This window comes from Micrasema longulum, unplaced genomic scaffold, assembly GCF_059751315.1.
Source record: "Micrasema longulum isolate JH-2025_06_02 unplaced genomic scaffold, ASM5975131v1 h1tg000076l, whole genome shotgun sequence".
NCBI lineage: Eukaryota > Metazoa > Arthropoda > Insecta > Trichoptera > Brachycentridae > Micrasema > Micrasema longulum.
In genome coordinates, this window is record NW_028277283.1 from 490736 (window position 1) to 507646 (window position 16911).

The 16911-nt window shown below is 30.7% G+C and overlaps 1 protein-coding gene and 1 long non-coding RNA gene across 2 annotated transcripts in view; one reads left to right on the top strand and one right to left on the bottom strand.

The window, feature by feature from the left end:
• LOC148284914 (uncharacterized) overlaps positions 1-16911 on the bottom strand; it is a 49339-nt gene that overhangs the window by 29292 nt on the left and 3136 nt on the right. The gene's annotated exons all lie outside the window — the stretch shown is intronic.
• LOC148284917 (very long chain fatty acid elongase 4-like) overlaps positions 1-16911 on the top strand; it is a 31426-nt gene that overhangs the window by 1762 nt on the left and 12753 nt on the right. Inside the window, exon 2 of the mRNA XM_088232735.1 lies at positions 10863-10973. Within this exon, the coding sequence (XP_088088861.1) occupies positions 10895-10973 (79 nt within the window). The 5' untranslated portion in view covers positions 10863-10894. The remainder of the gene's footprint in view (positions 1-10862; positions 10974-16911) is intronic.

Genomic DNA, 16911 nt, shown 5'->3' on the forward strand with positions numbered 1-16911 from the left:
CTTTTACCAGGTAGTAATTCAACAATGTTTGAGTATGTCCAAATGCTTGCAGACTGGCTGGATTTTCTCCCTAGGGAGTTGTTCATATTTAAATTTATTTCGACAGAGAGGGATAAGGTTTTTGAGAAGGGAATATTGAAGTCTAGATATTTTTTTATCTACTTAAAATTACTACACTTTATGATATACTGTGCATTATATTTTACCGGCGTGGAACAATGAAATGATTTATTTTATAAAATTATGTGATCTGAGCACATTATTGTTATGGTATGCAAACTAATTGTGATAATCGTTTGCTAAGGAATTATTTACTCGACTCAATATGTACAGTACGCTACATACACACTGCAACGTCGAATCGGGAAGAAAGTATATTATTATTGTGTATACGCAATCAACATTCACTTAACGAAACTGTTGTAGGTACATACTACGTACTTGTCTCTATGTTTTGTGTAGAAAAATCTCTCATCTTATTCAAATATAGTCAACATTTTCATTCATTTTATGGGATAACCTGCGGTAAGTACCTACTTAACATGACAAACACATTTAGATAATAATGGTTAAATGTCAACTATTCATTTCAAACACGCACAAAAACTAAATTCTTAAGAGTATAATAAACTCGTGTACTATGATTACGTTTTTACATTTTTTTTTTTAAAGAATATGTTGTATTATTAATTGTACTGGGCAATAAAAATAACGTTGTTTGTCTCAAAGATAAATATGTGATTCTGGGTCCGTATTCTAAGGAGAAGTTAAAATTAATCTTCAATTTTATCTACAAAGTAAAATTAAGATTTTTGCACAAAAAAAATATTATGTTTACATTTCTTTTCTAAACATGTTCAATTACAGTTTACCGACTAAGATACTTTGAATTTATGTAGAAATATATACATTTCGTGCATAAATATCGATGTAAGTTTATATCGTCTCGAAGTGTGCGATGAAGATAGCGTTAGTAATCGCTGCCAAGATATGATTTTTTTCTGAATTCAAACATGATATCTGTTTTTGGTTTTCGAGGAACAGGCATTTATAATTTCAAACATATTTATATTTTCTGCATTCTTAACTGCTCGATATTCAAACATTCTGACTTACTGAGAGTAATATTTTTTAATGCTTACTAAGCTGCTTTCTCCAGCGGATTCAATAGTTCATCAAACTTTTAATCATGCATTACTGATCGAGTTTGTGGACCCACAAATATTCCTTCTTTATTTTTTGCATCACGAATTTTAGGAAACTTCCATTTGAGGTACATGAAACCATGGTTTTAACGAAATTTTGGGGGTAATGGACAACTTACAAATAAATATTTGAAAATAGGATAAAAAAATACATTAAGTGCACCTATTGATTCTTTTGAGACAAAAATCATTTTGACAAGTGTTATTATCTACGTCTACAATATTGTATTTTATTTTGGTTTTTCAGCCGGGGAAGTCTTTAAAAAAAGAAAGAGCATATATATGCTGACATGTTTATAGAAAAAGTATTCAGTTTACGACTTGTAATAATTGTAAAGATGTATGTATCGTAAGATCCGTGAAATCTCGCGCCGACTCCCATGAATCGGCAAATTGCCTAGCACATCTACTTTTTACGTCCTTACTGAATTATTTTATTGTTTGAGATTATTCCCGGTATTTTTTTATTTGAACCTTTCAATTATATCATTGTAAAATGAAATTTTAATCACATTTTTACATGAATAACTCCGTCAATAAAAAAATGTTTTATCGAAGATGTATTCTATGTAATACATTCATGTAATTAATAACTACGTTAAACTCACTTTCTTTTCTTGAATACACTTTGTAAATGGAAATAAAACTAGTGAGTGTTTTTTAAAAGGTTTTCTGTTTTCTCAAAGAAGCTTAATATAATATTATTTTTGTATAAATAAACAGTGTTGAAATAATATATGACTAGGTCACCAATTTTAGTAATACATTTCACAAAACGATTCTAAGTTACAATCTGTATTTTAAAAATACTTGAAAAGATCTAAGCTGTAAAAAAAATGTAAAAGTTAAAAAAAAATGCTTACGATTTATTGATATTTGTTATTAGTCACGTGCAGTAAAAAGTGGCTATGAGACTGCAGACATTTTATTTGAGAAATTAAGTTACCCAAACAAAACGTGATATCGATGCATGAATAGTTTTAAAGGTATTTGTGGAAGCCTTATTTTATGTTATGTTTTAGGGGGATAAAAATCTTCGGATAGGTAATAGTTTCTCCGGATCATGTCTAGTCTGCCTAACTAGGTACAACCTGTTTTGAGGCATGCATTTTTATGCAAAAATAAACAATAACATTACTACCTACTAATTAATATACTATACACTTATACAATATTAATTTATTAGGAATTTATTTTGAGTAAATTTTCCGATTTTTCTCGACCTAATCCCAGTAACTATTTTTTATAATTTTTTTAAATTGAATCCGGGTCATGGTTTTACAATGTTCGGGTAACATAATAAATATTTTGGGGCCCAAAAAATTTATATTTCTTTGCCCGAATTCAGAGTTTGTGATAGACCCCGTGACCCATCCTCAAGTTTGACTTCTGGTAGTGTGGGAGTGTTCTTTTTAAGATTTGGTACAGTAATTTGCTTTCACAAATATTATTATTCTAAAAATATTATTGCCTTATATATAAAATCACAAATTCCTCAAATAACTTGATGCTGGGGTACCTGAAGTCGAATAATTATTTATTCAATACTGTACTTACAGTATAAAATGTATGATATAAAGAATACTGTATCCTTATTTAAAATTAAAATTTACCACTTACTGCGTTTTTTGATACTAACCCAGGAACAAGAAAAAAAATAGCGATAGGTACTTTTAGTATAAGTAATTTCTTAAACTTACAAATACGTATTACGAATTAGATACCAACTCGTTACGAGTTAGGTAAAAAGAAATGTTGAATAACCCAAACATTCATTATCATCGGGACAAAGATTTATGAACTCGTTATGTGACGAACGATGCTATTACAGACTATAAATATTGAATCTTAGCACGGGCAGTGGTTCTGCGGTTCTAAATAAGCGATCACGTAATGGTAGCTCGCAGTGCGATTTAGCCATTTCACATTTATCTCTAAGATACGTCGGCGTGTAACAGTTCCGTTTGGAGGCATTCCTCTATTTCACTTTCTCCCAACAGAACAGCCGAGGCCCGAGTTCGCGTCCCATCGCCGCCGGTGTCCGACCCGCGCCCGCTCTCGCCCGGGGCCAACCGCCCGACCAAATTACCGGTTTCGGCAAACCGATTATCTTTCATTCGAATAACCGTACCTACACCTAGGTGTACGTCACGTAACGTATACTATGCGTCGTAGCTGTTTCATTGTGTTCCCTTTTGTAGCAGTTTACACGAACATTTTGCTTGCGCTTGCCTTGCAAATTATTCAGAAATAATGTACGGAGGTCACTAATAAATAATTAATAAGACGTGACTCGCGATAGACATGTCATACTATATTATTAAATTCATATATTCATAATAATATTACGGTAGTATTGATCTTCACCATGTTGTGCTGTCGATGTAATGATGAAGTGCAATGTCCTATTGCATCGGTATTAATTATAAGTCTAGCCACATTCAATAAGTTAAATACGTTTATGATGATGGGTACATAATAGACAGGCGTCGTGGCGCAGTTGGTTAGACGGCCGGCTGTGAAACTGGCGTCGCGGGTTCGATTCCCACCAGTTGCAAAAAAAAAATCCATGAAAGATTTTCTTCTCAATTGGTCTGTGTGTTGTGGTGAATTTTTTACTACCTCCGTCTATATCCCCTCTTTCCCACCTGCTGACAAGCCTCTAAAATAGAGGCTCAGCGGATTATTTATTTTAAAAAAAATATTTTTTTAGTTCAATTTAAAAAAAAAAAATCATAATAAAATTACTATTACTTTATTAAATTTCTTCGTATTTTTCTTTATTTGTACCAAATCAGAATGCAACCTGCCAACTAATACATTGTGAAGACGGTTAGTGGTATAAATACATAAATAGGGAGGTATTACATACAAAATATTTACTACGAAAGTTTTTATCAAACTGTGTGTAAAACGATGCCGATTGAAAACAATATTAAAAAACATACGATTCATTTAATGGTAACTTTCACGCGTAATAAGATATTCAATTTGAGAAAAAATATTTCTTGCTGAAAGATCTGATGTTGCACATAAAAAAATCGTAGTGTTTTTTTTTATTAAATCAGTTGAATGAATAAATCCGGATTCAACTGTAAATTACAATTTTAATGAATAAAAATTTCCAAATTTGTAGAAAAATTAAATCATTAGAGCCTTTAAAACGAACCTTACATATGCTATGCTAATTAATTCGTTGAAAAAACAAATATAATGATTCAGAAAAAATAAATTACGTAGGTATTTCATTAACGCATGCGCCGTCGACACCATTTTTTAAAAGCACCCATAAAGGTGCGCTGCGTAATTCCATAAAAATTCTTAAGAAAATATTATTCGATTAGCTCGTCGCTTTCTTTAGAAAAATTAACACCCGTGAAGCTTAGGAAACAAAGCTATCAATACCTATATTAGAAATGTTTTGCAGTAACAATACTCGTGAAAGTTTATATTATTTCAGATGTATTTTTGATAAGATACAATTCAAAATCACGGTAATTTCCATAAGAGTTTATTATAGAAATAAAAGCCAAATGATACTTTACTCCGCAAATTTGGATTGTATTATTTTTTATTATTTATTAGTTTTATTTCTATAATAAATTGCAATGAACTTCTATCAAGAATTTTCACTTACAAACTTAAATGTTCTCTATAAGAGTTTTTACCTTCATATCCATCCATTTACGTCCATTGAATGTATATTGTAATATAATGTTTGTTTATAAGATAAACTTATTACTTACTCCTGACCTATTTCATTATTCATTTTCACGGGTGACATTGAGGTGTAATACGTACTCAGTACCTAGTACCTACATAATAATTAACAATAATAACCACATGTGTACGTTAATTTGAAATTACAATATTTTAGCTTACTGCAACCAAAATATTTTAATTCCATTATGATGGTCAAAAAGGTAAAAATAAAAAGAACGGAATGCAACTTGGATTTATGCTCCTACTTTTTTTTCTTGGATTATAGAAAATTCTCTGTAAAAAAAACTTGTAGTGAAGTTAGGTCGTTTTCAGATTATAAGCTCGTTTGGGTATGTTTTCTTATTCGAAGACGAAAAATATAACACCAGGAAAACTTATATTCTCGGATCTAATGCTCGTTATCAAATTGCTAATCATGCTTTTCAGGACAGATTGACAAACAAATATGGGGCATCTATGTAATATCTATACTCTCCAACCTCTCTCGAAATAATAATCATATTAGCTTTAGCCTTTCTAAGAGTCGAAAATCGTAGAGTTTAAATCTTTTTGAAATAAATGCTTATTTGAATTGATATAAAACGAATGTTCAAAACGATAGAGCGTCAAGTATGATTAATTATCTACGATGGCGATGCTTTGAGTTTTTTCCCGCCGTAATTATTTCAGGTACGTTGTATGTACATAGTTTAATTCATTGGTGGTGAGTCACTATTAAAATAACATATAATGTAGATACATATACTACGTATATTTATATATATCACTGGAAAGCGGAAGAACCAACGTGAGATATTTAGTATTTTGTACGAAGCTACTACGATTATGCGCCGATGATCTGATTTAATGCGTGGGAATTCCAACAGGCTTTAATTGTATCGGAAAATCTACCACACACACGCAACATAAATATGCATTATGCATATCTACTCTTATGTACAAGTATATTTCACATGAACGTAATCAATATGTATTATATAAATATAACTACATATATAAATACATATGTATTATTAAAAAACGAGATTTTTTCCGATATTTTTCAAAACGCAATTTATTTTCAATTTTTAACATTCAACAAAAGCTAATTTTTATACGACCAACATATAAAAGAAAAACATTTAATCACTATTACTTTTGAGGGTATAATAACATAAGCATTAAACTGACTGAAAAACTCTTGATGTGGGGCAGAATCGTCCATTAGAATTATCGCAAATATCAATTTTTAATTTTATATTTTTTCTATATTACCTTACTTAAATGATTTCTGCATCCTTTTTTAGGAAGTTAAACAATCCTAAGTATCATTAATAAGCGAGTACGTTATAATAATAATATCAGGCTTTATCAAATATTATAAATCCAAGAGATATAAATACAATTACATGTATTTTTCTGATCTACGCAAGCATTGTATTTTAAAAAATCTTGTTAGGGTTATTTAAAATATATAACAAATAATATATAATCTCTACAGACAAATATAATTTTTTTTTTGGAATCACGTTGATAACCTTGAAAAATAAATGAGTGCCCCAGGTTATAAGGGTAGTACTTAAGAGTACGTCCATGGTAAATCACACTGCGAATAGTGATAAGGAAAAACTCGATTTTGTTTGAGAATTATTCACCTTTTTACCTTATTATCTTTTCCTTTTTTATTATTTAATGCTTCTTACCAAACATTTATTTTCTTTACATGACGGTTGTTTGTTTAAAAACTTAACTTCCAAACTTTTCGTTTAAACCGAAGTACTTTTCATTTTTCAATTATTATTGATTATTGCTCCAGTATTTTATATTTAAGTAATGAAGGAGATCTAAAGAGACTCCAAATAATACAAAACAAAGCAAGGAGGATAATATTAAGATGTGGGAGACGAATAAAAGTTAAGAAAATGATTCAACTTCTAGATATCATGACAATTGATCAAAGAATCAAATTCAATGTTGCTAATGAAATAAACAAAATTATTAAAGGAATAGTTCCGAGATATTTTCAAAATAAACTAAAAAATAACTAGTTCTTTCATAACTATGCAACAAGAGGATCTAAAAATATAAGACTGGAAAATAAATCAAAAGCAATGTCCCAGAACTGCCTTAGTACAAGGGAATACAATTATTTGAGGAAATGCCAGAAAGCATAAAAAATGAAATAAATGTAAATATATTTAAAATTAAATGTTAAAAGTATATATGTGAAAAATATTAGGTAATATATAGTGTAAATAGTGAATAAAATTAATGAAAATGTACATATGAAACAGTGAATATTATAAATTAGGATATTAAGTGTATATTAGTGTATTATGGTGATAAATAATGTTAGAATAAGTAAGTTGTCAAATGTATGCGGAATGGTAAAGCGCAAGGGTATGACTGTATTGCAGCAGAGTTTATTAAGTCGGGTGGCAAATTAATTCTCACATGGCTACATAAACTTTTTAACTTGTGTCTCAAGGAGGAAAGGACTCCACCTGATTGGAGGAGGGCAGTTGTTATGCCGTTATACAAGGGAAAGGGTTGTAAGGTGGAGTGTGGGAATTACAGAGCTATCAGTCTTCTGAGCGCTGTCGGCAAAATGTATGGAAGAATACTGATAGAAAGAGTAAGAAACGTGACCAAGGAGAAAGTATGGGATGTACAGAGTGGATTTATGAATGGAAGAGGGTGTATGGATCAAATATTTGCATTACGCAATATGACAGAAAAGTTTTTGGCGAAAAACCAGAAGCTTTTTTGCGCTTTTGTTGATTTGCAAAAAGCATTTGATCGAGTTGATAGGAAAAAATTATGGATGGTTCTATCGGAGTATGGAGTGAGTGACAACCTTGTCCGCGCTATTGCTTCCTTGTACAAAGATAGTGTAGCGTGTGTAAGGGTAAATGGGTCATTAACTTCCTGGTTTGACATCCCTAAAGGAGTCAAACAGGGATGTGTAATGTCACCGTGGTTATTCAACATATACATGGATAAATGTATGAGAGAATTGAAAAGTATGGATGTGGGAGCGAAAATGAGTAATCTTACTGTCAGTTGCCTTCTGTACGCCGATGACGCAGTCCTCCTAGCTGACAGCGAAGAGGAACTGCAATCCTTGGTTACAAAGGTTTACGAAGTGTGCAAGGAGAGTGATTTGCTAATGAATGTGCAAAAGTCGAACGTCATGGTCTTTGAAAGAAATGTAACTATGACTGAATGTAAGATTGTAGTAAATGGAGATAGTTTGAAACAGGTCGAAGAATTTGTATATCTGGGTAGTATGTTTACTAGAGATGGAAATATGGACAAGGATATTGAAAGGAGGGTTAGTGCCGGTAACAGAGTTAATGGTGCCTTAAAGTGTGTCGTAGCAAATAAGTGTCTATCGCAAGAGGCTAAATTAGCAGTTCATAATGGAGTTCTGGTACCAACCCTAATGTATGGAAGCGAAGCATGGAGTTGGAAAAAAAGGGACGAAAGTAGACTGAATGCTGTTGAAATGCGATCCCTCAGGCGAATGTGCGGAAAAACAATGTATGATAGGTGCCCTAATGTCGAAATTAGAGCAGAATGCAAGGCTGAGTTAAGCATTATCGACAAAATTAAGAAAGGTCTTTTGCGATGGTTCGGTCATGTGGAGCGAATGAATGATGAAAGAACGGCTAAAAAGATTTATGATGCGAATGTGTCTGGTTGTAGAAGTCGAGGAAGGCCGAGAAAGACATGGCATGATCAAGTACAACAAATTCTTGAAAGTGGTCATGTGAAAAGTCGGAATAATCGACGTGCGTGCATGAGAAGATGTATGAATGTGAAGGAAGCAAAGGAAGTGTGCCAGGACAGAGTGGTGTGGCGTTCTATCCTCTCTGCCTACCCCTCTGGGGAAATGGCGTGATGGTTAGTTAGTTAGTTAGTTAGAATAAGTATAGATGTAAATATTGCGTTGTAAATATATATTTGACTATGTTAATCATAGAACTAAATAAAATAAATAATAATACTTAATAACTGTTATTTTGTATAAGTCAAGTACCCTTTTACCACAGATTTGTATTTGTTACAGATGCTATATTTATTTTTTACTGCTACTTTCTACTCACATTCGTTATGTTTTTGTTTTTTTTTTTTTTAATAGGTTTTTTTGTTGTTGTATTTTTTTCATAATGGTTATGATAGTTTTTTAAAGGTTCATGGAGCAGTATATAAATAATTCATTTTTATTTTTATGTTAATTTATAGGACAATATGTCATTACTTTACTTGAAATATTATAATCACTGTCTTTAACACAATTTATACTGAAAAAATATCGCAGCCATTATTACACAATTAAAAAAAAATCTTTATTTGGTTACAAAGCATTAATTTGAAAAGATCCAATAATTACTGCAATAGGGGTATCTTAAATGCCCATGTTTGTAAATAAAATGTGGAGTACAATTTTATGACTTATGACTTTCGTTACACGAATCATAGAAGTAGGTATACAATGGCCCAGCTGAAGGTTTAATTACCAAAGTAAAAAATTGTTATATTGAAGTTTCTTATTAAAGAAAGCATCATTATAAGATAGAGAGAAAATCAGAACAGTGCTAGAATACTTAACGAACAATACATTTGATAAAGTATCGTATTTCAAAGTCATGTTAATCGTAAATGTTATCATCATTAAGAAACCCTTCCTCTTAAGCCCATCTATTTCTAAGTTTTTCCCTGCGAAATAACGAAATCAAACTAAAATAAAGTAAAATCCAATTTATTTAGTTTATTAAGTGGGCTCAGCATTTTTTAAAGACGTTTTGTGAGGTAATATATATATAGTTGGATAATTTGGTAATGGCTAAATAGTACCTAATATTTTATTTATTACTTATTGCAATATATAAGTACAGAATGAAATAAACCCCCGCGTACAAAATAAATATCTTATAGTTTTTCATGTATTTGTTTTCCGACATAAACATTAAAATTTGAGTGGTTAAACATGTGTATATTTAAAAAATTCGAATCTTAAAAGAAAACAAATTTTAGTTGGAATAATTAAATATGCAAATATCGATACCAGCATAATAGCTAATATTATGCTGAATGGATGACGAAACTTGCCCGGTCACTTGCTACACGAAAGTTGAAACAAAAAAATATAAATCTCTTGATCTTTATGCAATGTGAAAGTTTTCATAGGCGTCAAATATTATAGGGAATAGCAATGTACCACACATCATTTATTATCCCCGCCATTTTAGATCCCCAGCACGTTATTATTTATTCATAAATACATACATAATAATATGCATAGGATTTCCATTGAAATATTTTATTAATGGTTTTCCTGGTTTGGCCAAAATGTTTTCGCCAAATACTTTCACAAATAGTAAACCGGAGAAACTTTACGTTAGATGCATTGTGTACATTCAATTTAAAAAATCCTGGATGTAGAATATTGTATTGCATTAAAAATGTACAAATAAATATGTTTCGTTACATTATATGAAAATTGACTGATTCTAAATGATATTATATTATGTACACGTACGATCAATGTTTCGTTGGCGAATGTCATATTACAATTAGATTATTTTTCATTTTCTGGTCATTTTTTATGTATTCGTGTTTCGTAAAAAATATTTTGTAAATAGCTGTATTTTTTAATGTATTTTTTTTTCATTGATTTTATTTTAGTATGTCATAAACAAATAATATTATTTCAATAGCTGTGAAATAACTATAAATAATGTAAAATAATTTAGTACACATGTTTGAAAAAATCTATTTTGATTTCATTTTTTCATATAAAAACTTATTAAATATCGAAAAGTATACTAGTTCATATATTTTGTATACTGTAATAGTTGTAGTTATTATAATATCATATTTTGCCTGTAGATGTATTTACTTTACGCTCCATTAACCGATATTTAATGTCATTCTAAATGCCTCTTCCAGATCTGGGTAAGGTGTTTTGACACCTCCTCATCATGACATCTATACTCAACTCAACTCAGACAGCCCTGCAGACTACATACGAATATTACTTATGGACTCTTTCATTATCAGGTAAATATAGTATAAATTACGGATTTAAAAATTATAATAATTTAACAAAAATTGGTGAGCTCGCCAGTAAGACATTAATTTTATTAAAAGAACTCATTTTTGTTAAACATCGTAGTTGATATTTCGAAACAACTTTCGCTTTAAATAAACGATTATACAAAATGTCGGGTAATGTAGTATCTGAAAATAGTAATCAAATTAATGTTGGTGGGTTTGGCGATATATCAGTTACGACCTTTGATTTGGTAATCAGAATTAGACATGCTTAACAATTTCCCACGTTTTTTTTTTTATAAACGGATAAAACGGTGTTGTTTTTTTAAATCTCAATAAAGATATGTTTATACCAATCTTGTACATAAAAAAAAAATCAATTATTCTAATATGATGTTGTCACAACCGTGATAATATTAAAAATAATTTTCCGAAAATATCACCTTAAGGGCGCTGATATACTTCAAATGTTTATTTTTAAAATAACGGTACTAATGTTTTTATTTATAATAACATTTGAGCTAAAACGACCGAAAATCGGTTGAATTTGATTTGTTTTTTGCAGAATAATTATTACTTATTAATTTACATAATGTACTCGTATTGTTAACCGATATGGTTATTCTCGATATTATTAACCGGTCCAGGAATAAGTATTTCTGTTATATCACATAAAACAAATGTTAATTGTTTTTTAAATGCCTAAATTTTTAATAAAAATGATAGGTAAAATAAATGTGAATATTCCAAACTATTGACAGCTGGCCACGTGAAATTTTCATATTACGTATAGACGTATAGAGGTATACATATACAATGTACAAAGATACCAACCAACGCGCTAAATAACGTGATTACAATAACTTTTAAATAATCATTCTCAAAACCGCCTTTAGAAAGTCACATCACCATCTTGCATAATTTTGTTAATCTCAAATAGTTTGTTACTTACCACTTTCAAAATATCATTGTCGTTTCTGTACAGAATTGGACTGGTTCTTCAAAAGAACAAAGGGGGTTGCATTTACTTGTTTACTAAAACAAATATTGATAAGCTTTCTGACAATGTTTAAAAATGCTAATCTACAGTTTAAATAATCTGATACATTTTTATAGCTTGTTATGCCATCAGTGTAAGCAAAGAAATGCGAAGCCTAAATATTGTATTAATTAACTTAAATTTTGCATTTAAACAATGTCAATTAGTTGTTTCACACGTACGGATTTAGAGTTGAAAAAAAATGTAAGTACAACCCAATCTATAGAACTGTCAGATAATGTGAAACTTTCACCTTAGTGAGAGAAGTTGAATGAGACAACGGAACTACACACAACACCTCGCTTCAATCATATTCGGTATATAATATAACATTATAATATGCACGTGACCTACTCGTACACTTGACTTGACACAAGGCCATACAAGAGAAGAGGCTTTACAACACAACTACTTTGTTATATTCTCTTTACCACAGAAAGCTACACAAAAGAATTGCCTTATTTTATCCACAAGCACACTAGGTATCTAATGAGATAATGAGCCAGCGCGTTTTTCCCGTGACTGGATTCAAAATGGTTTCAAAATGTTTTCAATGTGGTTATTAATTGGACTCTTGTTAGGATGGTTCTTCTCTAATACTTGTCTGCATGTATTTACACTTCTTGGTACTGGATAAGTACTAGAGGCTTCCGTATTTACTAAAAAGCCGTTAACATGTGGAGAATACAATAGCGATGACAATATTGTCCCTGCTCCGTGAAAAGCCTCGCCGCGCAGGACAAAACGCTGGGACAATACGAAAATTCGGCCACAATTTACACTACACGAGAGCGCTGCGTAAATGAATACACGATGGCGTTTGTTACGAAGGAATTTACTAAAGATATTATTAATTTTATAACAAGATAGATTGGAATTGTTAAACGATGAACTTAATAATAAAAAGAGTATTTTTCTGCCGCCATTTTCAGCAGTTATTTTTTTTGGGAGTGACACGTTCATGTCAAACAAATCGCTATTGTCACAGGGTTCTGTCCGTACGTGTTCACACACACTTCCCGTCTATCTCTAAGGCGATGTCTCTGGACAATGTTTTTCCTAAAAAATGCTGTTTACACGTGGACAATGGTTGAGAAAACGAATTTGTATGTCTACAAGTAAACGGCCTTTAAGCGATAACAAAGACCATGAGCTTTTCCAATTATTATTTTTAAATGTTTTAATACTTCAAAATAATTTGTTTTCACAAATATTAATCTATTTTTCCAGTTCTCACAATAGTTTAACTAAACACTACTTGCAGAAATCGTACATAAAATATGTAAGGTAAAAGCATATTAATTATGTTATTTGTGACAACAAAAACAAAAGTGGCTATCTCCAGCCACCGTCATTTTTAAATTTTTGGTCAAATGACTGCTTATATTGTTTAACATAATAGTATTGTATTTGAACATAGCTATCTACTTTATTTATGCTAAGAAAATAGTTTAGAAGCAATAGAAACTCATATGGTTATATTGGTCGATTAAAGACAAAAAGTTGATTTACTCAGTTTCACTAAAAATGGAGATAGCTGCGTTTGTTTTGTCGAAAAAAATTACACAAAAAATTACGGAATGTACATATTTAAACATTTCAATAAATACGTTTTTCAAACATTGATCTAGTACATTACGTCTGTAATAGAGTGGAAATATTTACTCTTGTAAAGAGAATAAATGATCTGGGTATAATCTTTGATGATAAATCAACTTTTGTTACCCGTATGAATGAGATGGTTAATAGAGCCACAAAAACCCTAGGCTTTGTTATGAGAACAACAAGAGAGTTTAAGTCTGTTGGTGCATTAAAAATATTATACATGATCTTGGTAAGAAGCCAGTTAGAATATGGGTCCTCAGTTTGGTCTCCTCATTATGTTACCCATATAAACAGTATGGAGAAGGTCCAACACAAGTTTTTAAGATTTATAAATTTCAAATTAAACATTCCAATTGAAGAGCTAAACTATAAATGTTTAATGAAGCAGTTAAAATTAATATGTATTAGTGATAGAACGGAAATTTCAGATTTAGTGCTGCTTTTTAAGTTATTAAATAATGTTATTGAAAGTCCCGAACTTTTAAATTGTGTGAATTTTTATGTGAGACAGCGTAGGACGAGACAAAATACGTATTTTGCTGTTGATTTGCATAGTTCAAACTATGCTAAATACTCATCTATATCACGGCTCCACATGTTAGCGAACAAACATGGAAACTTTGATTAACTTCATTTATCGTTATACAAATTAAAATCATTACTTTTTAATCACTTATTTTCTAAATAATAAAAATGTACTAGTGTTATACTTGTTTTACTGTTTATACTATGATATTCGTACATTGCCTCTGTTACTTTAATACTTTTTATATTGAAACTCTTTATTTATTGTTAATTTGCTGCACACCTATGTTATAATTTCTTATTTAATTTACCTATATTATTTCTTTATTTTCTGCTGATTTTATTTTATTTTATGTATCTATATTTTCTATACTTGTGTACAGGTGTTTTGTTTCATTATAATTGTATTTCAATATTATTTTATACTTTGTCAAAGGCGTAAGCCGTCGAAATAAATAAATAAATATTAAATCAAGATAATTTAACGTTGATCCGACCCTGTGTTTACAAAACGAAACCTGTTACCATGTTGGGTGAGTGAGAGTCGAAAACAAAGAAATTGCCGAATATCGAGTTTAAAAACTTTTACTGACCAACTTACAAAATATCACAATTTCCTCGACTAGGCAGATACTGGCACTGCTTAAACTCCTGCTCACGCTCACGCTGGCCACTGTTCACTGGGCCAACGTTGATTCACAAACGAGTGGTATGGCGAGATGTTCCCGAGTTATGCTATAACTAAATCAAGAATTTGGTTGGATATGTTTTTATAACGCGCGTTTAGTTCTATGGGCGTGCATCAATTTCGTCATCTTTATAGAAATTTTCGTAAGTGTAAATATAACTCATGCTAGCGAGTATTGGAAATTCATTCAAAAATCATCATCACGATTTCCCTGTCTTAACCTTATGATGCATACGGCAGTGTGTTGGTACACCAATCTGTCTACGAAATAATGCGGTGTTAAAACACCCTTTAAAACACCGAAACTACCTCTAGCATGGTAGGAAATTGCGCTTGCCATTAGGTATACCAAGAAGCGAAAAACAGTGAAAAAATAGAAAAATAAAGACTCAGCGAAGCTTTTTCTTTCAGTGAAGAAAAGGGACTTTTTATAATTCTATATAGATAATGATTTTGTATGAACAAATTCACATCTAATAATTATTCAATAAGAGTCACACATCCTGTTTAGGTATATATTGGCACAACAATGTCCAAATGCTTGCAGACTGGCTGGATTTCCTCCCTAGGGAGTTATTCATATTTAAATTTAGTAGGTGATTTGGTTCAGCCGGGTGAATCTTACCCGCATAATAAAGGTTTAAGCTCCCTTACTTCACAAAAGTCAACAGATGGAAGAGTTGAGGAAATGTGAATGTTTAAACATGAGCAGAATGGTGAATGTTACACAGTGTGTAAAGTGGCCACTTAAACCAGCCAATGACAGGTCATAAGCCCTGTATATGCCTAGACTTCCATATTCTCTTCTCAAAGGTGTTTTCCCTCTCTGTTGCAATAAATTAAAATATATTGGCACTTTTATTCTAAAATTAAAACAACTCGCAACAATCATGCGCAATGCCTTATACGTTATTGATGTGGATGAATATCAGATTATAGGTACTATGTATTCATAAATCATTATTTCGTTTATTTTTAGCAGATTTATATTACATCATCAAAGTAATATGCTATAAACCATGCCTAATACAATCTTTATTTTAAGATTCCCCTAAATTTTAAGATTCCCCAACAGTATTTTGAAAAAAATTATTGGTGATGTGTAGAAAAAACACAAATTAGCCAATATTTTCTGTTCTACAGTTCTTTTCGATTTATTTATTTATTTTTATTTAGAAAAAAAACAAGAGTTTTTCATATATTGTATACAGAAAATTGTGAAAACAGTAAATATAAATTTTCCACAGTGATGTAAGCTATTTAAAAGCTAAAAAGTAATTTAACAATCAAAAAGTGTTAGGCACTTAAAAGTTGCAAATAAAATAAAAATACATATACCGTAATAAAAATAAAATTAGTAGAAATAAGATAAATTTAAATTTAAAGAATAAGAATAAGAAAAGAAAAAAGTTATATAAAAATAATGTAAAAGGTACAAAATATAATATTAAACATACGAGTACATATATAATTACTGACGTCGTGTAACTAAACGGGTGTACTGTCTATAAGGAATCTTCTATATTTCATAAAGGAGAGATGAAAAATGTCTGCGTGACCGGAGAGAAGAGTATTATAATAATGACATGCTCTAAAGAAAAAGTAGTTTTTCCTTGAGTTAGTCCTAGGTTCTGACAAATTAAATGTAGTATGGAGTCTTGTTCTGTTGGGTACAAGATATTCTAAAGAACTTGTAAGTGAAGGGCAGTCTACGACCTACGACGTTGTTTACTAGTTTAAACAGGAATATTTGATCTGCAATCACTCTTCTATACTCCAGAGTCTGAATTGAATTTGCTGTACAGTGAAATTTATATTTTATTAAATTTATTAATTTCTTCTGTATTCTTTCTAGGTCGTTTATATATATTTTATATTGGGGATTCCATATAATTGCAGCATATTCTAACTGACTTCAAACATATGTGTTATATAGCAATATAAATGTTTTTGAAGTCATTAGACATTCGCATTAAAAAACCTAGCGTTTTGAATGCCTTATTAATAATTACATTAATGTGAATATCGAACACAAGCTTGGAATCTAAAACTATTCCTAAGTCTCTGATAACGTTCTTCGTTGGAAC